The sequence below is a fragment of the Clytia hemisphaerica genome, unplaced genomic scaffold (genome assembly GCF_902728285.1).
Source record: "Clytia hemisphaerica strain Z4C2 unplaced genomic scaffold, Clytia hemisphaerica genome assembly, whole genome shotgun sequence".
Taxonomy (NCBI): domain Eukaryota; kingdom Metazoa; phylum Cnidaria; class Hydrozoa; order Leptothecata; family Clytiidae; genus Clytia; species Clytia hemisphaerica.
Window position 1 is genome coordinate 1,544,226 of NW_027103289.1, and position 23,450 is coordinate 1,567,675.

The 23,450-nt window shown below is 35.2% G+C and overlaps 1 protein-coding gene across 1 annotated transcript in view; it reads right to left on the bottom strand.

Annotated features, from left to right (window-relative positions):
* Positions 1-23,450, bottom strand: part of LOC136809868 (WASH complex subunit 4-like) — a 54,784-nt gene that overhangs the window by 26,224 nt on the left and 5,110 nt on the right. The window contains exons 10-21 of the mRNA XM_067066429.1: positions 21,062-21,182; positions 20,526-20,643; positions 16,854-16,981; positions 15,433-15,593; positions 14,270-14,387; positions 13,574-13,699; positions 12,806-12,913; positions 12,453-12,494; positions 9,955-10,003; positions 9,381-9,436; positions 7,374-7,496; positions 5,820-5,882 (exon numbers count right to left, since the gene is read on the bottom strand). Of these exons, the coding sequence (XP_066922530.1) occupies positions 5,820-5,882; positions 7,374-7,496; positions 9,381-9,436; positions 9,955-10,003; positions 12,453-12,494; positions 12,806-12,913; positions 13,574-13,699; positions 14,270-14,387; positions 15,433-15,593; positions 16,854-16,981; positions 20,526-20,643; positions 21,062-21,182 (1,213 nt within the window). The remainder of the gene's footprint in view (positions 1-5,819; positions 5,883-7,373; positions 7,497-9,380; positions 9,437-9,954; positions 10,004-12,452; positions 12,495-12,805; positions 12,914-13,573; positions 13,700-14,269; positions 14,388-15,432; positions 15,594-16,853; positions 16,982-20,525; positions 20,644-21,061; positions 21,183-23,450) is intronic.

The following is a 23,450-nucleotide window of genomic DNA, read 5'->3' on the forward strand; positions in this document are numbered from 1 at the left end:
TTAAAAGTTGGAAAGTGTTGATGCATTGGTATTATTGGTATAATCGTCAGCCGTGCAAAATTACTCGAATCTGATTGGTTTAGAGGAGTGCAATTAATCGTTAATTGCACTATTACCACTTTTTGCACTCTTCGGCGGGGGGACACTTTTGTCCCCTTATTCTTTTCTCTCCCAAGTACTGTGTCAGAGACTTTTTTTTACTATATAATAAAAAACAAAGACATTTTTTTCTTCAATATAAAAAAGAACAAAGAAATTTTACGTTAAAATAGCTTCTTTTAATTGAAAACAAAGAAAAATTACACTGCAATGTTTTCTTTTTAAACACAAAAGAAAAAAAGGAGGTTTTCGAATGTTTATATTATGACGATTACCTCGGAATCGTATGTTTTGTCGTGCAATTAACGATTAATCACTCGTAACAAAGGAGAAAATACCGTAATTTGCACTCGTCCTTCGGACTCGTGCAAATTACTATTTTCTCCTTTGTTACTCGTGATTAATCGTTAATTGCACTCCAAACCATACGATTACTAGTACTAATCGTCAGCCGTGCAAAATTACTCGAATCTGATTGGTTTAGAGGAGTGCAATTAATCGTTAATTGCACTATTACCACTTTTTGCACTCTTCGGCGGGGGGACACTTTTGTCCCCTTATTCTTTTCTCTCCCAAGTACTGTGTCAGAGACTTTTTTTTACTATATAATAAAAAACAAAGACATTTTTTTCTTCAATATAAAAAAGAACAAAGAAATTTTACGTTAAAATAGCTTCTTTTAATTGAAAACAAAGAAAAATTACACTGCAATGTTTTCTTTTTAAACACAAAAGAAAAAAAGGAGGTTTTCGAATGTTTATATTATGACGATTACCTCGGAATCGTATGTTTTGTCGTGCAATTAACGATTAATCACTCGTAACAAAGGAGAAAATACCGTAATTTGCACTCGTCCTTCGGACTCGTGCAAATTACTATCTTCTCCTTTGTTACTCGTGATTAATCGTTAATTGCACTCCAAACCATACGATTACTAGTACTCATTGATTATTTTGAAACGAAGTGAAATCACAGTATAATTGTTTTTATTGAGACGATAAGCATATTGAACTTATATTGCCTTTGTTATTTTTAAGTAATTAAAGAGCTTTGCTAAGCACAATTTGGCTATAAGGTCATTATCGTAAAAATATCGTAAAATGTGTTATGATTGAAAAACTGTTTTATCATCACTACCCCCGTTTTTGTTAAAAAATTGGAGATTTGATATTTCACAGAAAAGTGCTAGCAAAGGGTATCTCGGGTCCCGTATCTTCCGAAGGACTTTTCCGTTTGTCTTGAAATTTCACAACCTTCTTAACTTAAGGTTGAAATACCACTGGTGTATAAAAATGAACATTGTAGCATAAGTAGAAAAAAAGCTCAATTTTTGCAATCGCAAATTGAACCGCTAAAAATCGCGAATTTTTCAACCAAAAATACATTCAAATATAGCGCTTTTGATTCTCTAAAACAAACAAGAAAAATTTTCGAAATTATATCGGACTATCAAAAGTTACAGGCCTTCTTGTTTTCACTGCCAATTATATCTGGATACACTTTAGTTCTAAAATATTAAAAGATATCTTTCATCACAAAAAATAAAAGAGTACACTACTCCGATTTTCGTGCTACTGCACTTTTTAAATGTACAAAATAAAATCGTAAAAATATCAGATTTTATTTTGTACATTTAAAAAGTGCAGTAGCACGAAAATCGGAGTAGTGTACTCTTTTATTTTTTGTGATGAAAGATATCTTTTAATATTTTACTTGGCTCTGGTTTTCATTGAGCACTCTGCAACATCAATCACAAACAATACTACACTTTAGTTGTAATAAAATTCGCTAAGAGTTAATCACCATGGTAATAATCTCAAAACGAGGTAAGTGATGTTCGTCGTGACGTAATTTATGCAAAGGTCTATTATATTATGCGTTTTTTTATAAGAACAAACAACATAAACAATATATGAAGCTTCGATGGCCGAAATATTAAGAATAATTTAAGAACCTTTTAGGGCTTTTCGGTTTTTTAAAAGACACAATTTCTGAGGGAATTGCACAAAAATGCTTACGAAATGGTGTAAATATAAGAAGATGTTTAAGAACATTTTTAGGCTTAAAGCTCAAAATGTCGTGAACATTCGAAGGCCTAAAAAAGGTTGACCTTTATATAAAAAACATGTAAACTAAAGAATAGTATGCGACAGTGAATGCGGATAAAATATCAACCAGGCCGTCATAATACTCAAACATCTCAGATTTGCCTACAAAGAAATTTCAAAATTCAAATAATTTAAAAACTGAACTATCTTTCGCTGCTCACAATTTAAAAAAATTTATAAATCACTCAAACTTCGAAAAGTCTTCAAGACTCATCGTCACAGTAAGACAATCAAAAATAAAGCGACAGCAAAAATTATTTAAAACCCAGCATACATGAAAAATTATTTTTAAAAGAATTCTCTTCTGTCCAATAGATCTTATCAGAGTTTTTGATTTTTCTAAAAAAGCGATGCATTGTGGGATTGTTTCAGGAGTATTACAATAGAATTCCCCTGAAGAATTCTTAAGAGATTTCTATTGTAATACTCCCGAAACAATCCCACAATGCACAGCAATGTATCGCTTTTTTAGAAAAATAAAAAACTTCGATAAGATCTATTTTAAATAAATTTTAAGTAGATAACATTATTACACCAGGTCCTAGCTACATAAACAAATATGTATTGCATTTATGTTTTTCAGTGCGGACAAAATTGAGAAAAGCCTTGAGCAACAGGCGGCTTTTATAATAAACACAAGCTGTTCTAACAAGCTGTTTTAATACCATAACATCTCAAAACAATACTTATTAATCTGCACCCTTATCAAAGAAATTATAAAATAGATTACCGCAAGAAAGTTGATTAGAAAACCACTAAATATTTTCATATAATAGCTAGAGCTACAATACCAATACACTGTTACCGATGAAACCAATAAATTACTTGACTTACTCACTTCCCTCCCCCTAGAGCTGTAGAGGCAAACTTTTTGAGATTATTGTTGTGATTTTAGTATTCAGTGAACATAGCGAGCGTACCGTGAGCAATACAGTTTAGCTTTCCTTAAAATTGACCTGTGAAGACGGACTATGAGAAATTGATTGCATCTTGACGGAGATCACAAATCGCCATGTTAAGCTTAAGTAGGTTTACTAGAGTCTACGTTTGGCTGAACTTTGCTTTTTCATATTTTTTTATGACGCTGAGTCCACTGAGTAGACTAAGAGCGTTTGGCGAGGTCGCCATTTTGAAAAAGAATGTTTAAAATCCAAACAACAATAGTCTAGCAAGCTAGACGACTAATTTATACATAGTAGAAATAAAGCAAAAAGTAATGAATGGAACAATTTTAGTCGTCTAGAAACCTTTGTGCACTAACTCCAAACAAAAGAAAAGTGTCAATATTGCAATTATAATTTTTTCCTGCTCAAAATAATTCTTGAGAAAAAAAATATGTGTGGATTTGTGTATTGAAAGTTTTTCATTTGAGTTGATTTCGTTTTGAGAGTTTGTTGTTGCTTGATAAATTGTTTTCTCGCTACGCAAGTTGTATCTATAAGGCTGGAACACCGGATTCTTCCAGTCGTTTATACAAACTAAATCCCGTATTATTATTATTATTATTAGTATTGGTATTATTAGTATTACACGCATTATAAACGACTCCAGTCTAAAACAACAATGAAACTACTTGGAGTTGAAAGATATAATCAAAAATGAGAAACGAACAATCATCAATAACAGATTTGCAATCCCTTATTCTCAAATAAAAACATTGCGTCATACTGTTTTTACCTTCCAAAAACAATTAAAATCTGGCGGCTAAGCTATACCGGGCCACTTAATCGCGCCATCCAGTCTATAAAAAAAGCTTTAAGTGGACCCTGGGCTAAAAGGTTGAAAAATCACATAAAGCTAGTTTAATTCTTCCTTTCCACCAAAATGTGTAACAGTGATCACCACGTGATTAATAATTTTTAATTTTCAAAAGTTACTTTAATCGATTCCTTATTATAGAAAGATAGTGTAAAATATTCATGTAATACACGCTTTTTTTTATAAGAATACACTTTATAAGAATGTCCATGTTGAAATTGGCCTAAAAATTAAGAATATACTAAGAATATCACCATCATGGAATTTTGCTATTCAAGCAAAGAATGTCATTTTTAGAGCATTTTAAATTATAAATTACCAATTACCCCCAAGTAATAAGAATGCTGTAAGAATATTTTAGGATGATTTTCCCAAAAAAGTTAAGAATATCCATGATGAAATGGATTTACACCATTCTTATAAAAAAAAAGCGTGTAATCATGGTATAGCGAGCGTCCAGCAGAATACAACGATAAAGTTTACCAGTCTATTCCATAGTCCGTATAAGAAACCCCGGTCTGGAAGCCTTTTATTTCTTTCTATTATTGCGAATTTGAACTTGCATTGAGAAATTATTTTGTTTTGCTAACTTTTTGATTATGAGATTAACTTTTGAACCAAACCCAAGAGGAGTATTTAGTACCGTGATCAAAAACTGAGCAAACCGATTTTTATAATCTTTATCAACAAATTATTAAAAGTTACAACAATAGGCTTCCAAACCAGGCTTTTTTATACGGACTATGTCTATTCTCACTTGCACACATATGATAAACTTTTTTTAAGCCTCATTTTGCTTGTGCTTGTGCTCATGCACATGTCATGGGATTGCAAACTATGTATGTATATATACATTCTTTAGAAATTTCATAAACTGTGACTTTGCATACACATTTTTTATGAAAACAAACTATATAAGAACATGAGGCTTTGATGGCTCAAATATTAAGAACAAGTTAAGAGCCAGTCTTTTTAAGAATGGGGCAGTTTGGGGCAGTTCCAATAGTTTGAAACTTAGATTTTTTTCATTTTTGGATATGTTGTTAAGTACAATGAACTGAGTAAAATCCCAAAATATTTTGGTCTGAAAATCCATAATGGCGGATTTATGCCAATTTGAAGTTTTTGACATTTTTGGGCATTGCACTTAAAAAGTTTTTTGATATAGAACCATGCTTTCTCAAATCCAAATGAGGAATTGATTTTTGGTGATTCTGAAACTATGGCCAGTAAACTATACAATTTTCAAAAAAAGTCAAAATTTTCAAAATGGTAGCTGGAATTATGACGTCACAAAAACACTGCAAATTTGATTTCAGGGGTATTTTAGAGCCATCTGACCTGTCCTAGGGGAGTTTGTTACTGCTCAAAACAATAATTTCTGGTAGTTTAGTCCCTGGTCTATTCATTTGAAATGATTGCAATAAAAAATTCTGGCCCTACTGGCCCTTAGAGGCCATCAACCTTTGCCATCAACCTTTCACCCCTTAAATACTTAGAGATAAGCCCAAAAGTACAAAATATTCCTAAAACTTTCCTTCTCTTTTGATAATTTGAACTTTGGGCTCATTTAACTGCATTTGAGAGAAAACAGGTTGTTAGCAAAATTGTTTTATGGGGTTGGTAAAGTTCACTTTTGAATATTTGAGAGTTTAGAAGCACATAAAATTATTAGGCAAATTTAAGAACATCAAAAGACTTTAAAAAATTTGGATGTTCTTATAATAATAAAAAACGTGTAATATGTTTAGGCAAAAGCTATTTTCCCCCAGATTTCAGCCTCGATATATCTAGAAGCGTAATGCTTCAAAAAAAAAATTTGTAGAGTGAATTTTTAATGAAATGATATCTTACATGGATTCGATGGAGGTCGACACATCCGTCATACAAATGTTTGAAGTACACTGGTAAAATGACCTGAAATATGAACAAAATAAAAAGTAACAAGCGATACTTTTATGGACCTACCTGGTTATCAAACTAATCAGTGAACATTGAAACAATGAAACACATAAGACATAACTGGTCAAAATACAAAAAAATAAAGAAAATGAAAGCATATCTATTGAGAGAAACTATTATTGAAAAAGATTTTTGAAAAAGAAATAAAAAAGCTATTAAGCGCTTTTCTTTATAAAAACCACTATCAGAAAAATGCACAGCTTAATAAATAAGGTTTCCAGAAAAGTCAAACCGTCGCACTCTACCGTGACACTTTCTTCTATTAGAAAAAATAATAATAAAAAAACAATTTGGCTAATAACATTGATATATGCTCATAAATAGTGATTCTTATAGATATAGATTAACCATTACCCTCCACCGTGACATTTTCATCGTAAAAAAAATAATAGAAATAATAATAATAATAATATGGCTAAGAACATTGATGTATTCTTATTAAAGTGGTTCTTATAGATAAAAATGCGATTTTTGAGCCAAAAAAATTTTTTTGCAAAAATCTGCTTGAGCCATCCTTTAACTAAGATTGTACCCTACTTTCATGCTAAAAATCAGAAAAATTAATGATCTAATTTTTCACAAAGTCCAAAAAACCCGTTTTTAAGCCGTTTTTTGGCCCAAATTTGCCCAAAAAATTTTTTTTTCGAAAATCGGGCTCCGTCACATTCGAGGGTTTATGGTCATGCACCTTTGTGCCAAAAATCAGAAAAAACTAATGAGCCAATCTCGAGAAAAGCTGGTAACTAACACACTAACTAACGAACGAACGAACATGGGTTAATTTATAGGACCTCCACCCCACCGGGGTAGGTCCAAAAAGTATCCACCCATAGGCGTGGAGAGATACCCTGCAAAATTTATGGATGAGAGCGGTTTTATACTGTAATTATTGTCTTTGTTTTATTAAAAGATAATCTTTATGTCATAAACGTCTGCACTCCCTCATAAATTTTGCAGGGAATCTCGCTACGTCTATGCCATCCACCCGGGGGGGGGGGGTACTAGGGCAAGATGGGTTACGGGGATGCTCCGCTGGTCAGGGTACCTTTTTTGACCTCCACGAGTCCCAGGTAGGGTCGCAAAAACACCAAAATAGAAAAATCAGTCCCCCGTAGGGTGCCTATTTTTGGAAAATTTGGGGAAAAAGTAGAAAATTTGAGAACCTCAGCGGAGCACCTCCGTCGGTCGACAAGGGTAGTACCCCCCCGGGGCCATCCAGCCTCTTTCCCTATATATCATTCGCTTTTTTATACTTAATGCTAACGCCAGGGTATCGAGCTTGTAAAGTACTTCGTCTGACTAGCGTGGTGGTCATATAGAGGTTTTTGATGGACTGCTCGGCGTTATTAGTATTAGGTCACTTTGCTGGACTATGCGACATCGTGCGGGACCATGAATAGAAGCGCCGTTTTAATCTACAGATCAAAAAAAGAACAGAAATCTCACCTTGTGAAAGTAGAGGAAATTGCAATTGGTAGCTTTGCGAAGATGAACTCTCAAGTTAAGAATGACATCCATGTTGGTGAATGCTACTGATAGATTGGTTAATTCTTCATCTCGCATCCATTTCTAATGATAGAATCAAAGAAGAGTATGACAATGGTGAATGCAGTTTCACGCTAGGCTGCTGCTGGCATCCATTAACGGATTCATGCTCCTGCAGTTTTGTAGAGAGAGGTTTGCGATTCAGACTAGTTTCACACTGAACAAATCCCTATGTTTATAGAGGTAATCAACTGCACAATGGACTGGATATTTATTTTTTATTCGCCATGGCTATAGTTTTAGGCCAAGTTTTATGTTAAGAGGTCATTTTATGCATTCATTTTTATTGATAGAATCAAAGAAGAGTATGACAATGATGAATGCAGTTTCACACTAGGCTGCTGGCATCCACTAACGGATCCGTGCTCCTGCAGTTTTGTATAGAGGTCTGCGATTCAGACTAGTTTCACACTGAACAAATTCTTATGTTTATAGAGGTAATCAACTGCACAATGGACTAGATATTTATTTTTTTATTCGCCATTATTATAGTTTTACGCCAAGTTTATGTTAAGAGGTCATTTTATGCATTCATTTTTATTGATATAATCAAAGATGAGTATGACAATGATGAATGAGTTTCACACTAGGTTGCTGGCATCCATTAACGGATTCGTGCTCCTGTAGTTTTGTAGAGAGAGGTTTGCGATTCAGACTAGTTTCACACTGAACAAATTCTTATGTTTATAGAGGTAATCAACTGCACAATGGACTGGATATTTATTTTTTATTCGCCATGGCTATAGTTTTAGGCCAAGTTTTATGTTAAGAGGTCATTTTATGCATTCATTTTTATTGATAGAATCAAAGAAGAGTATGACAATGATGAATGCAGTTTCACACTAGGCTGCTGGCATCCACTAACGGATCCGTGCTCCTGCAGTTTTGTATAGAGGTCTGCGATTCAGACTAGTTTCACACTGAACAAATTCTTATGTTTATAGAGGTAATCAACTGCACAATGGGCTAGATATTTATTTTTTTATTCGCCATTATTATAGTTTTACGCCAAGTTTATGTTAAGAGGTCATTTTATGCATTCATTTTTATTGATATAATCAAAGATGAGTATGACAATGATGAATGAGTTTCACACTAGGTTGCTGGCATCCATTAACGGATTCGTGCTCCTGTAGTTTTGTAGAGAGAGGTTTGCGATTCAGACTAGTTTCACACTGAACAAATTCTTATGTTTATAGAGGTAATCAACTGCACAATGGACTAGATATTTATTTTTATTCGCCATGATCATACGCCAAGTTTTATGTTAAGAGGTCATTTATGCATTCATTTTTAGTCATAGAATCAAAGAGGAGCATGACTTTCTCACTAAAGACTAGAATCAAAGAACAGTATGTGATGAACAATGATATTCGCAGTGATTTTTATATATCAACCGTACAATGGACAAGATCTTTATTCGCCATGGCTATAGTTTAACCCCCTTTTTTACTTTTTTTGAAATTTTAGAGACCCTCTTTTGGTTTCTCACGAATTGCACAAAATAGTGAGGGGATTGGTAAAGAGGTTACAAAGGAGATTTCTTTTCGGCGACGGTATATGAGATACAACCGCAGAAGTTCTAATACAGCTTGTCAATAATTGCAACTCGCACTTTCAATTTGCAACTCGCAATTTCAATTTGCAACTCGCGAATTTTGTGCGTTAAAATGCAACTCGTAACTCGTAACTCGTGAAAAGTAACTCGCAACTCGTGGTTCTAAATGCAACTCGTAACTCGCAACTCGCAAATGAAAAATCCTCATTGTATTGAGGTGAAAAATGTCACTCGCAGATCTATCTTTGTTTTTCATTATAGCAAACAAAAAAGGACACGTGTAAAGAACTGCTTGGTGATTCTTGCCAGTGTAAACCAAAAAGCAGGAAAGTAAATCATTATCTACCAACCTTTTGTCGAACGAGGTGGGAAGCTATTTTGGTCAACAGATTTCTTTCTTGAGTGCCTAAAAAAATGAACGTTTACAATCAAAGTCATAAGATTTGTTCCAATAGGAGGGCTGAGAATATGGGCTGAGAATATGGGCTGAGAATATGGGCTGAGAATATAGCCTAGAGTCTAACGAACTCCTCTGAAATCAAAATATCCCATGGAAAAAGTGTAAAGTCTCGTCCATTCTCGTCCAAAATTTTAATTCTGAAAAACGACAAAATACCCAGCAATCTCAGTATAATGAACTAAGTGGAAAAAGGTGATAGGAATAACTCAAATTGAACAAAAACTGTATTACAACTTAATCTCAAATTTTCCGCGAACGTATTTTGGGCGTTTTTCGGGCAAAAAATCTTAGATTATGTATGAATTATCCCCATGTTGCTTCTCCTTAACCCGAAAAGCCCTACAAAGAGCTTAAAATCCTTCTTTACTTAAAAAATCTTACCCCCTGGGTGAGATTAGAGCCAAAGCTAATGACAAAACTACAAACTATATTCCCATACCAGTATAAAAACATTGTAAACTTACCAGGGCCATTCAGGGAATTCTGTAATAACATGATCGCTCCCAGAACATCCTGAGTGAAAACAAGAAAGACAATAAAGTGGAGTCTTCATAATTTGAGCCTCTATAGCTTGAATGTCTCCTTAACTCGAACAGGTTTTCTCGTCCTTTCAGCGAACAATATCTCATAAACCAAGCTTTACAACTCGAAATTACCTTAACTCGGACGAGTTTGTGTTCCCCGTGCGCGTTCAAGTCTTGGAGACTTAACTGTATAACAAACCGTTTTAAGTTATTTATTTTATTTTATTTTTTTTTATTTATTAATTGTCTTTCAGGCTCTTCCATATTTTACAATGGCTATTCGTCCTATGTAAAAATAATCATATTTAAATAAAAAGATAATTATATTCTATGAAAAAAAATATGCTGTAGAAACAAAACACACAAAAAAAACAACTGAAGAATACTGACAGAGCTCACAAAATTTCAGATTATAAAACCGTAAAACTGTAGAAACAAAACACAAAACAAAACTCAAGGATACTGACAGATCTCGCAAAATTGCAGAAAAAAAAAAACAGAAAGTATAACTTGTTGGTGTTGTAGTAGATTAGGAAAAGTTCGGTTGAGTTTTAATAGTATTGAAGTGGCTAATCCTGCGAAAATTAAGTGTTGATCAGACCACCAGACTAAAATATCAAGTAAATATTGTAAGGTAAATATTAATAATATAACCACTAGACCTCATGATCATAGAATCTACAATATATTGGCTTGAAATAGGATAAACTGGCACGACCCGAAAAACGTTGCTAAGACTTGAACATGATGAGAAATTGTAGAGTTGAATACTGCTAACTCGAACGAAGAAAACTATAAGATTAAGTAATGTATAGATTGCTGTGAGGTTACCGATTGTAAAAAAAAAAATTAGATATAACGTGTATAAAATATTGCCAGACTACGATCTAATAAATACTTTTTTAAAATATTGCGAAATTTTTTGTGATCAGGTTCTTCCCTGATCGCTTTTGGAATATCATTCAAAAGGCGACTTGCCTTGCCAACAAATAATTTTTCCGATACATTAGTCTCATATTTAGATTCAACTTCCTCAACATTACGAGTATTACGTCCCGCGACTCTAATTTAAAACCTTTTAAGTACGATGGAAACTCATCCTGGTGAATCGATTTGTGTGCGAGTTTCAAAAGTTCAAATTAATTTGCTGCTGGATCGGTAACCAACCAAGCTGTACTACATCCTCGATTGTAGAATATCTCAGCGTCACAAAAGCTGCAATTCTGCATAGCAGTTTATCAAGTTTTTCAACTGGATTTGTGGTAGGTTCCAGAACAATGAACAACAGTAGTGTAACTTCGATATAAGAAGGGCTTCGGCCAGTTGCTTCCGCAGACGAAAAGTTGCTGTACGACGAAGATAGCGTAGCACGTATAATTTTGCGTAAACTGATTGACAGAGTTTATCGATATGAGTTTGCCAATTTAGATTTTGATCGAATTGGATGCCAAGAAGTTTATAAACGGTAACTCGTTCTATCAGTTGGTCTGTGTGATAGATATGAAAGGTTGCGTGATCGGGGTTCATGAAATCGTGAAGGTTTGACATTCTCAGTGTTGACAGTAGCATGATTTTGGTTTTTTTGTTATTAAACGCCAGATTATTAGTGCTTGACCATTCTCTAAGTTGGTTTAAACGATGTGTTAAGTTGACGATTGAAGCTGGGAGGTTTACTACCTTACAGTGTTCATAGATAGTAGTGTCGTCTGCATATTGGTTTTTACTCCCACCATCAACGTTATCTTGTAGGTCGACGGTATAAAAGCAGCAAAGATACTGGGTTTGAGTTTAACAAGAAGGAATGACGTCATCGTTTTTGTTAATACAGTGTTTTCAGACGAGTTCAAGAATGACTTGACTGGTAACCTCGAACCCAGCCTCCTTTACTTTAAGGGTTAACATGGGGTAAAATTTTAAACCCTATCAATTTCTTATCTATGAATGCTCCAATAGATTCCTGGTCGACGTAAGGGGAAGAGAAGATTGGAAACATTTCCAAAGATACGAAACCCTCACTTTTTAGTAGAAAGAGAGCTATTTCTTATTGGAGTTTGTCCAATCTTTTAACTCCGGAGAAGAGCTTTCCCTTTTCTTTAGTTTTTCAAAAAATCGGACTTCGCAACACTAGATCCATTTCGAATACTTGCTTAGAAAACCATCACTTAATTAGTGGAAAGAGAGATATTCATTAAGAAAAGTTAGCCAGTGCGTTTTAAATCCGAAAATGAGTTTTCCTTTTATCTTTTCTAAATACGTATTCAATCTCACTAGATTAATTTCAAATGCTTTCGTTAAAAGACTTGTCATTGCATTGTCTTTGCAATCAAAAGCCTAGCTAAACTGCTTCTTGTGAACAGCCAATGAGGAAGTTAATAGCTTCACAAGTAGAAATATTTTTCTTGGTTTACAACAAGGCTTTCAAAATGTGTGATACATACCAGTCTTTGGTCAGTGAATCGCTTGTCTTCGATGATTCGTTTCTAAGTAAAAGAAATTTACCAAAGCTTATCTCGTGAAGAAATTGAGAAAACACTTCGATGAGGTTTTCAAGAGGAAAAGGAGTCGCTTCATTTTTCTTTTGACCAATAGTTTGGAAGCTTTACTCGAAAAAGTGCGATCAAAGCGCGCGCAAGTGGAGACCGACCCTAAGACATTTTAATCTAAATACGTACGCGCGAGCACATAAATCATGAAATTTTTCTTCTTACAAATCCTACTCTACTTTATTCCAAACATGATTCATAGAGGGAAGGCGAAGTACAGAAAAACAAAAAAAAACGTAATTCCACACCTTGACCGTGTCAATGACAACCATGGCTTTGAAGGAGAGATGTTGACAGATATGATTGATGCTCTCTGCTATGTACATACTTCTTCGATGAAAAGTATATTCGATGCCCTTGAAAGAAAGAAAAGAAAAAGGAAAGGGTCATTAAAGCTACACTGGTTCTCTAAACATGAAAAAGGGAACACAAATTTGTTCGAAATTTTGAATTATGGATGCTGGTTTATAATACATTGTTGTTAAAACTGAAGGGACGAGAAAACTTGTTCGAGTTAAGGAGACATTTGAGTTATAGAGGTTTCGGGTTACATATAGACCATGTTCAGATGTTACGGTTTCGTGTCGCTCCGGTATGATTTCCGTTACGGGTCGAGCTGGGTCAAGAGTGTTCCTATGATTGGTTTCGGAACGTTTTGGAGCAAGAAAACGTAGCTGTTCCGTTCCGATGAAAAAATTGGAGCGAAACCGTTTCCATCCATTTTGCTTTGTAACGTCTTCTTTTTGACGTTCACACTTGTTTCAGAACCGTTTCGTATCGGAACAATACGGAACCATAACGTCTGCATGTGGTCTTGGACTTCACTGTATGTTAGAGCGTGCTATCAATTCTGTGCTTTTTGAAAAATATTTCAAATGCAAAATCTTCTTCAAAATCTGTTTCGTCGTTTCAGTCATACGAATTTTCCAAATAATGAAAAGATTCCCCGACCTTTATCATAGAGATTAAATGGAACCGGAAGAAAGCAGCCTCGGTGGGTGTGAAAATGTAAATACCTTCAATAGACCAATCAGTCGGCAAAAAGCGATGACAGCTCCTTTGGTCATTGGTTTGTTCAACGAGACGTGAAGATTCATCACAGTACGAATGGTGTTGCTAATGTTGTACGCGTACCGTACACCCTGAAATCAATCAGAGTTTATTAGTTTATTCTCGGTTAGCTTTGGTTCTTTTCATGTCAATTTAATGACTTTTTAAATATTTGGAAGAACCGTCCGCTGTCTTTTACATTAAACGAAGGTTTGTAGGTAGAAAGTTTGTCTGTACACAGACCCAGTATCTACAGCTAATTTCAAAATTCATTGCTGTAGTGGGTCTGTTGTCATTGTCTTTTCTCATTTGATATTTTTCAAACTGACCGCTACGATGGAGTGTTGGTGAGAGAGGGGAGGCGATAAGAGAAGTGTTGGTTATCATACTTCATCGCAGAGTTCTCCGTACGTGATTTTTTTATGAAACAGACAATGCGCACATAGTGTATTACGAAGCGATAAACGTGAGATCACTCTGGAACAGAGTAGTAGAAAGTCGGCAGATAGACGAAGAGTTCGGTTGAACAGTACATTATATATAAAGTACATCTTGAAAACAAGATTCGAGGCCTGGTGCTTTTTATAGTCCCTACCTCATATGTGTTTTTTGGGTTTCAGAAAATCTACTAAAGTATCATTATCATTCTTTGAGAGCTTTACCTGAATGAAGAGGGCTGCTTTCTTGTTCAGCATTTCGCCAAGGTTGTTGGTCTTGGATGCAGCAGATTCCATTTCGATCATCCAACAGCTCACTTGAAGGTAATAATTGTGTGCATCCCTGAGATTGAGGAAAATATTATTTTAAAGCTTTAACAAGACATCGTTTTATATTGTATCTAATCAGAACAGGTCTCACCTGGATGCCACTATGTATTACTAATTAGTACTCTCAGGTACCTAATAAGCATCCTTCGTTAATTAATTTTCAAAAAATTTTCACCCAGGACATTCTTTATTCCAACGGAAGGTTGGAAAAAACGTCCTTAATTTCCATCAACTTTTAGGAAAATGTTTTTGAAAGTTCCCTCTTTTTCCATAATTCTCCTGTATAGCCTCTTTTTCAATTTTTTTTATCAATATTTGAGAGTTTTTCTACCAACCCCGCTTATTCCAAAGCCCCCGTTTATTAGGTAGCCGAGAGTAAGTAGCCGAATGCTACGGTCGCTAAAGTCAGCCCAATGGAAAGATTATATTCTTGTCTTACCTCAGGTATGCTTTCGCATACAGGTCGAGCTCGAAAAGTCGTAGGATCTCACAAATTAAAATCCTTCTCCGGACGAAATTTCACCAATACACTGCCAACAAGAACTAATCAAAACATATATGGAGTTGTTTGCTGATCTTGCAAAAGCAATGCAAATTTTGGACCATCAAAAATGCAGAACATTCGTTTCAATTCAACATTTTCAAGTCAAAACGTTCTAAATTGTTGAGGGTCTGCATTATTTAATTTTATAAAGAAGACATTCCATTGTCAAGTAAAACAAAAATTAAAGGCCGGTCTCCACTCAATTCTTTTTGCCTGGAAAAAAGATTACGTCATAAAAAAAAACTTGAACACATTTCAACTTTGTTCAACCGTTATGTCAGATCGCACCAATGGAGTTTCTTCATTTTACTTTTGACCAATAGCGTGGATGCTTTGCTCGAAAAAGTGCGATCGAAGCGCGCGCAAGTGGAGACCTGAAGGCCTTCTGCCGTAGCGCACACTTTTTTGTTTTGATGACTCGTTTTAACAACTGCAATGCTTTTGCAAGCTCAGTATTATTTCATAGTGGTTCAGACCTCACTTTGAATATCGTTAACCTGACTTTATGACTTACTTAGTGAGATTGGTATTATTGGCGACCAAGTATGCAAGTCGTGCGTTGATCACAGCATCTATTTGTTTCTTGTCAATAAATTTCTCGCAATGTGGAATGTGATCCAATAAGAATTCGTCGGGAAATATCAAGATGTTCCCACACAGGTGAATGGCTGGCACCTTAAAAGAATGGGGAAATCATCAAGTATACATAAGGATTTGAAAAAAAAAAGGTTTTAAATTTAGAGTCAGTCCTAGATTAGAAGGGAGAACTCGATTCCGAATCCGAATTAGAGATTAATTTGAATAATTGAAGTTCGAATTAGAAAGAGTTCACTGTCTGTTAGTCTCTGTTAGTTTTTTTGTAGATTAAAATTTCAAAATGCAAAAATAATCCAAATCAAAACAAGAAAGAATATGCTTTCAAATTTTTCAAGGCTTTCTAGATTTTCCTTGGACAGTTAGTTAACCCTTTAAGTGCCACGGTCAAGTTTTTTAAAGAAAATCTCTAGTTCAAACTTTAAAGGCTTATATCTCCGGATCTAGAAGGAGTTAGAGGCTTGTTCATAGCTCGTTGGATAGCTTAGAGTCTCCTCTTTCTTTTAGGCGCCTTCGGCGCCGCTCGATTTTGGAAGGGCGGGGTGGGCGGCGGCTAAGGTGGGGGGGGGGTAGGTAAGGGAAATTAAAGCAGTCGCGGACCTGCCTGAATGATAGAAAAGTGCCCAGTAGTAAAACTCCAAACTAATTCGCTGGAAGGCAGAATCAAGTGAAGCAGGGCCAAATTTGGAGCTGTTCTTGGATCACTCGTTGACCAAAACTGGTCAAAAAAACTGAAAAACGGTCAAAATCTTTAAAAAGTGGATTTTTGCTAAATTTTTGCAGTTTTTGACTTTTTGGCTTAAAATCTCGCTAGAGACTTCCTTTTGATTTTTTTTGCTTGACCATGAAGCACAATCCAATTCCTACGAGTTCGACCAAAAATGACGATTTCTAACTCAAACTGGGCATTACAGGAGGATTTCTAACTCAAACTGGGCATTGCAGGAGGATTTCTAACTCAAACTGGGCATTACAGGAGGATTTCTAACTCAAACTGGGCATTACAGGAGGATTTCTAACTCAAACTAGGCATTACAGGAGGATTTCTAACTCAAACTGGGCATTACAGGAGAATTTCTAACTCAAACTGGGCATTACAGGAGAATTTCTAACTCAAACTGGGCATTACAGGAGAATTTCTAACTCAAACTGGGCATTACAGGAGAATTTCTAACTCAAACTGGGCATTACAGGAGGATTTCTAACTCAAACTGGGCATTACAGGAGGGCTTCGCCCTCCTACATAACCCATGTCTGATATATACGACATTGGCACTTAAAGGGTTAGTTTCCAATGTTTTCAAGACACCCTTTTTAACGTACATAACGTACAAAATTTACCTTCTTATAGACGTCCCATAGTTGTTTGAAGAACTTCTTGTCCAATGTTTGGTAGATGTTGAAATAGAGAGTGAATAAACCCAACAATCCTACGTATTTCATACGCTGGTCAATTTCACTTTTGTCTCCTAAAAAGAGTCATGAAAAGAGGGGAAGTCTTGCAACCAGTTTTGATGAGTCTGTACAGAATGGGTATTGGGTTTTGAACGGAAATCCACGTTTTAAAGCTCAACGGGACGGATTCACGTATACAGACGAGAAAGCTGCGACACTGAGAGAATTGATTAAACAACATAATATATTAAGAGCCATTTTCTGTAAAAATCAGACAAAATCAGGCAGGTCGAGGAAGTGATATCCTCAGATTTTGCCAATTTTTGGATATTTTGCTCAAATACATGAAAATAACATCCTGTGAAAATTTTTTTGAAAAATCTTTTTTCGTTCCCAAGATATGGGCCTTTAAAATTTTGGCCAATTTGCCCAAAAAAGTGCACTTTTGATAAATCTTTGACTTCAAGAGCAATTTTAGACATGATCAAGCTTAAGATTCATTTCAAAACATATTTTCCTGGAAGAAATCCATGGGTACTTTGAAAAAATGGCATTTTGAGAAAAATTTTTTGACCCTATGGCTAGAAATCATTGCCTGAAATCACAACATTTCTAATTTTGAATAGATTTTGAGAGCAATTAGCTGGCTTGGCCACAAGTGTCACATTGATATTTTTGTATATTTCTGAAGTCTCTATGGTCATCTTTAACTTTCAATTAAAATTGTCATGTGACACTTAAGGCCACGCCCTAAAATGGCGGTTAAACATAGCTTTTCGCTCAATTTTTAGTATTTTCAATGAGCTTTTAAAGCCATGGCCCTAAGTTCCACCACTGAAACAAACCATTTTTAGTTAGTGTTTTGGCCATATTACCCAATCCTAAAATCAAACCCATGTGTTCTAATACCATTTTTGCACAATTTATCTTCGAAAATCTTTTTAAGTCATCAAGACTTAGCCAATTTTTCCCTTAGCAACGCATTGTTTTTCCCTAGCAACCAGGCATCCAGCTTTATCAAAATTTTCCAAACTGTTTCCTAGTGGTTCCAGACCATGGTAAATGTCTTAGATTGCAATATCAAAGTCTTGGACACAATTTTCACTGAATTTTAGGGCAAATTAGGGTCGCAGAGACAGAAATAGCAGACCCCAACAGGTAACGAGGAAGCAACTTTGGCTGATGCCTGTTACAAAACCCTAAATCAAATCAAATTGATTCTAATGTTTTTAACATTATTGCAGAGGAAATACTAAGATAAAATTAAGTGGGAGTACTTAGCATAGAAGTTGAAGGTTCTTTTAACAGGTGAAATGAGGCTTTTAACAAGAAATTTCACCACTAAGGAAAAACGCTAAGTCTCTTGTTTTTCTTTGTTTTTAAATGCTAAAAAATTATTTGCCATTGATCTTTGAAGGGAAGTCTCTTCTTGCATTTCATACCTTTGTACTGTTTTATCATTATAGACACTACACAGACCTAGAAAAGAACTTTGAAGAAAGTTATGCTGCCTTACAGATGAACTCTAACTACAGTACTTTACATAGGATCGTACAGAATTTCAGTGCAACATTGATTTTTTAGAACCATTTATGCTAGATTCCACCCAATTTCATTAGTTGAATTTTGACTCTTTGATATTAGTTTTGATCAAAATATTGAAATAATTTGACTTGAAATGATCATGCTTGATGAAACTCGATTAAAATGGTTCTAAAAACTCAGTGTTGCACTGAAGGTCTGTATCCTCTCCTCCTCTTAGAGTTCGTCTGTAAGGCAGTATAACTTTCTTCAAAGTTCTTTTCTAGGTCTGTGTAGTATCTATAATGATAAAACAGTACAAAGGTATGAAATGCAAGAAGAGACTTCCCTTCAAAGATCAATGGCAAATAATTTTTAGCATTTGAAAACAAAGAAAAACAAGAGACTTAGCGTTTTTCCTTAGTGGTGAAATTTCTTGTCAAAAGCCTCATTTCACCTGTTAAAAGAACCTTCAACTTCTATGCTAAGTACCCCCACTTAATTTTATCTTAGTATTTCCTCTGCAATAATGTTAAAAACATTAGAATCAATTTGATTTGATTTAGGGTTTTGCAACAAGCATCAGCCAAAGTTGCTTCCTCGTTACCTGTTGGGGTCTGCTATTTCTGTCTCTGCGACCCTAATTTGCCCTAAAATTCAGTGAAAATTGTGTCCAAGACTTTGATATTGCAATCTAAGACATTTACCATGGTCTGGAACCACTAGGAAACAGTTTGGAAAATTTTGATAAAGCTGGATGCCTGGTTGCTAGGGAAAAACAATGCGTTGCTAAGGGAAAAATTGGCTAAGTCTTGATGACTTAAAAAGATTTTCGAAGATAAATTGTGCAAAAATGGTATTAGAACACATGGGTTTGATTTTAGGATTGGGTAATATGGCCAAAACACTAACTAAAAATGGTTTGTTTCAGTGGTGGAACTTAGGGCCATGGCTTTAAAAGCTCATTGAAAATACTAAAAATTGAGCGAAAAGCTATGTTTAACCGCCATTTTAGGGCGTGGCCTTAAGTGTCACATGACAATTTTAATTGAAAGTTAAAGATGACCATAAAGACTTCAGAAATATACAAAAATATCAATGTGACACTTGTGGCCAAGCCAGCTAATTGCTCTCAAAATCTATTCAAAATTAGAAATGTTGTGATTTCAGGCAATGATTTCTAGCCATAGGGTCAAAAAATTTTTCTCAAAATGCCATTTTTTCAAAGTACCCATGGATTTCTTCCAGGAAAATATGTTTTGAAATGAATCTTAAGCTTGATCATGTCTAAAATTGCTCTTGAAGTCAAAGATTTATCAAAAGTGCACTTTTTTGGGCAAATTGGCCCAAATTTTAAAGGCCCATATCTTGGGAACGAAAAAAGATTTTTCAAAAAAATTTTCACAGGATGTTATTTTCATGTATTTGAGCAAAATATCCAAAAATTGGCAAAATCTGAGGATATCACTTCCTCGACCTGTCTGATTCTTACAGAAAATGGCTCTTAAAGGGCTGAAACATAATAAACGAACATGGTCCCTGAAAAGAATTGATTTCCTCAATTGGATCACTCCTTGACCGAATACGGCATGATTTTCATATTGCAATAAATAAAATCATCATGTCCTTCAAAAAGGGTAAAGTCCATTTATTTATTGGTCAGATGTGTTCATTTTCTTGTTTACTTTGTGCATTCCCAGACTTTTAGAGAGAACTTTTTAAAAATAAAATTTCTCAAATTCCTCTAAAAAGGCCTGCAAAGTCTTCTAGATTGGTATTTATCATTGTCATTGCCATTCTTAATACCTTGCTTTGTCAACAGAAGACCTCAATTAGCCAGTAGTCAGGACACCATGGTTACAAAAACTCTCTAATCGACAAATTTAAAGGGGAGCTTAACCATGGATAACAAAAGAAATCAAAACTTTAAAAGAGTTAGCACCAAGAAATAAGTATCCTTGAACTACTTCTGAGTTAGGAATTCATTAAATTTAAATAAACATTCTTGTGGGTTGGGTATACTTAATTGATAGTGGACTAAGATTACTGACTATAAATAAGTTCGTCTTTATACAAAAAAACTTTAAAAAACCATACCTAATTTGGGCTCAATAATTGTGAACATAGCTTTCAAGCAAGTGATCATTTCCTCTGCTAACAATGTATTTCGGGTAACATTAATGGAACGTGTGTCAAAATGAAGGTTCAAACAGTTCTGAAAGAAGAAATGATTCAATGAGTGACGGACGAGTGGTCTAATACAAAAGCACCACAAACCAGGGTTCCTTGGGCAAAGCCCTTCTCCTTCCCAAGGTCCTTTCAGCTCATAGATAACCAAATCGACTGAACGTGGACCCCGTGAAAACAATCATAAGACTGCCTAAAAGTCCTAGAGTAACAATATTCAATGGAGAATTTCTAATCGGACGAAAAAATCGATTTTACTTAAATTACATTCAGTCTATAAGGAATCATAATTTTGTTAGTATTTTTATAAAAAAGTGCCTTTTTTACAAGCAGGATTTATCATGATAAGCTAACACAAGATAGCTAAGTACCACAGACATAATCACATTCCTCAAGATTGAAGTTTTGTTCTAACTAGGCGTTAAAGAACAGAAAGAAAAGCTTACTGCGAAAATACGGCCATGCATGACTTGACCTTCAAGAGATAAAAGTAATTTCTCAAAAGGTCTTAGTTTGGTTTCATCGACATTGAATCTTTGAGAGTTGTGGTGCACTGACTTCAACATTCTATAAAGTAAAATAATAGGTTCAGTAGAGTCTCTTTAACTTAACCCTCGATAACTTGCATGTCTTCTGAACTCAAATAAGTTTCTCGCTCCTTCAGTTAACAATGCCTTATAAACCAAAATCTCCACAACTTAAGATTTCCTTAACTCAAACAGATCGGTGTTCTCCGTGTGGGTTCGGGTTATGGAAATTCCCTTGTAGAATGAAATGCCTCAAAAGACTACTAGTCGCGCGGCTGAGGTCGAAAAAAGTGGCTAGAAAATGATTTTCGTGATACACCTCTTAGAACTAACTTTTTTTGGTGGAAACTCGCAAATTAGTATATGTAGATTCCAAAATCAAAAAGTTTCCACGATATTATCGTGCAAGTAACGACTAATTGGCGATTTTTTGCGTTTCCAGGCAAAATTGCAAGGCCTGGAAAACTTCTCTAGATCAAAAGTTATGGGCCTATTTGTGGTCAAAAAGGTGTTTAATTTTGCATAAATTAATGCAGATTGTGGGGAAATTCCCTGTTTTCCATCAGTTTTTCACCACAAATAGGCCAATAAATTTTGATCTAGAGAAGTTGGGACTTTGGTGTAATACACTTTTTTGCTCAGTTTGAAGAGCTCTATCATTTGATATAGGTTTTTTTTTAATTTGAAGACCCCCCAAAAATCATGAATTTCCAGGCCTTGCAATTTTGCCTGGAAACGCAAAAAATCGCCAATTACTCGTTACTTGCACGATAATATCGTGGAAACTTTTTTGATTTGTAATCTACACATACTAATTCGCGAGTTTCCGTTGTTTTTTTTGGAATCTAAAAGATGTATCACGAAATGAAACGTTTTTCGACCTCAGCCGACTATACTGGGTACGGTATACCACGTTTTGAAGAAATATTCTGAGCTCTGAGGCTTAAAAAAAATCACTTTACATTTGAAAGAAAAACGATAAATTTTGATGGGCTTTTTATTAAATTTGGTTCTTTTGATCAAATGTTACGCACCATTGGCAGTCGGCATACCGGATAAGTGGGATGGGGGAACCTGGGAACCTAAAGTGGGAACCTAAATGAACACCTGAAAAGTGGGATGGGGGAACCTAAGTGGGAACCTAAATGAACACCTGAAAAGTGGGATGGGGGAACCTAAGTGGGAACCTAAATGAACACCTGAAAAGTGGGATGGGGGAACCTAAGTGGGAACCTAAATGAACACCTGAAAAGTGGGATGGGGGAACCTAAGTGGGAACCTAAATGAACACCTGAAAAGTGGGATGGGGGAACCTAAGTGGGAACCTAAATGAACACCGGAAAAGTGGGATGGGGGAACCTAAGTGGGAACCTAATTTTTTATTTTTTTTATTTTATTTTTTTATTTTTTATTTTTTTATAGCAATATATTTCGCACGTCTATTGACCTCCTATGAAACAGAACTTTTGATTTAACATTTTATAAAGTTTTTTCTCCCTTTCTTTTATCAAACGCTCTTTGAAGACTTGTAAGGATGGTGCTTCAACAATATCTTCTTCTAGATCATTCCAAGGTTTCACACTTCTGTAAAAAAGAGAGTTGCTTTGGTAGCCTCTCATACCGTCATTAGTAAAGTTCCTTTGAAGCTCGTAATCATGCTGACGTCGTGGTCGTGTTCGAGGAGTAAATTTCTCTGATCTTATAGACTCGTCATAAATGTGGAGGTTCTTGGAAACTTCCACCATATCACCAACTTGCCGCCTGGTCTTTAGGCTAGGTAGATTGATGAGTCGCAGCCGATCTTCGTATGAGTAGTTTCTATAGCAACTAACTAGCCTTGTAGCTCTTCGTTGGACGCCCTCGATTGCATTGATATGTTTGATTAGCCTTGGAGACCATACTACATGTGCATATTCCAAATGGGGTCTGACAAATGCAATGAAAAGCGTTCCAAACATATCTGGTGAGAGAAATTCGAAGCTCCTGCTAATCAAGCCAACGATAGAGTTAGCTTTCTTGATTTTACTGAATATATGGGCTTCAAAGGTCAGGTCACTATCGATTATCACTCCTAGATCTTTTTCTTGGTCAACATGTTCTAGAACAGATCCTGATAGGGATGGACATATTTGATGTTCCAAAATTTACCCAGTGTTAAAACATGACACTTGTTCGGATGAAATTCTAAAAGCCGGACTGGCTTTGACCAAATTTTAAACCCTTAGAGTGCACTTATTCTCATTTTTGCTAATTTCCGCCCTTACAGTGTACTTTGGGAAGCTTGGAAAAAAGGGCCGCACGTATGGTA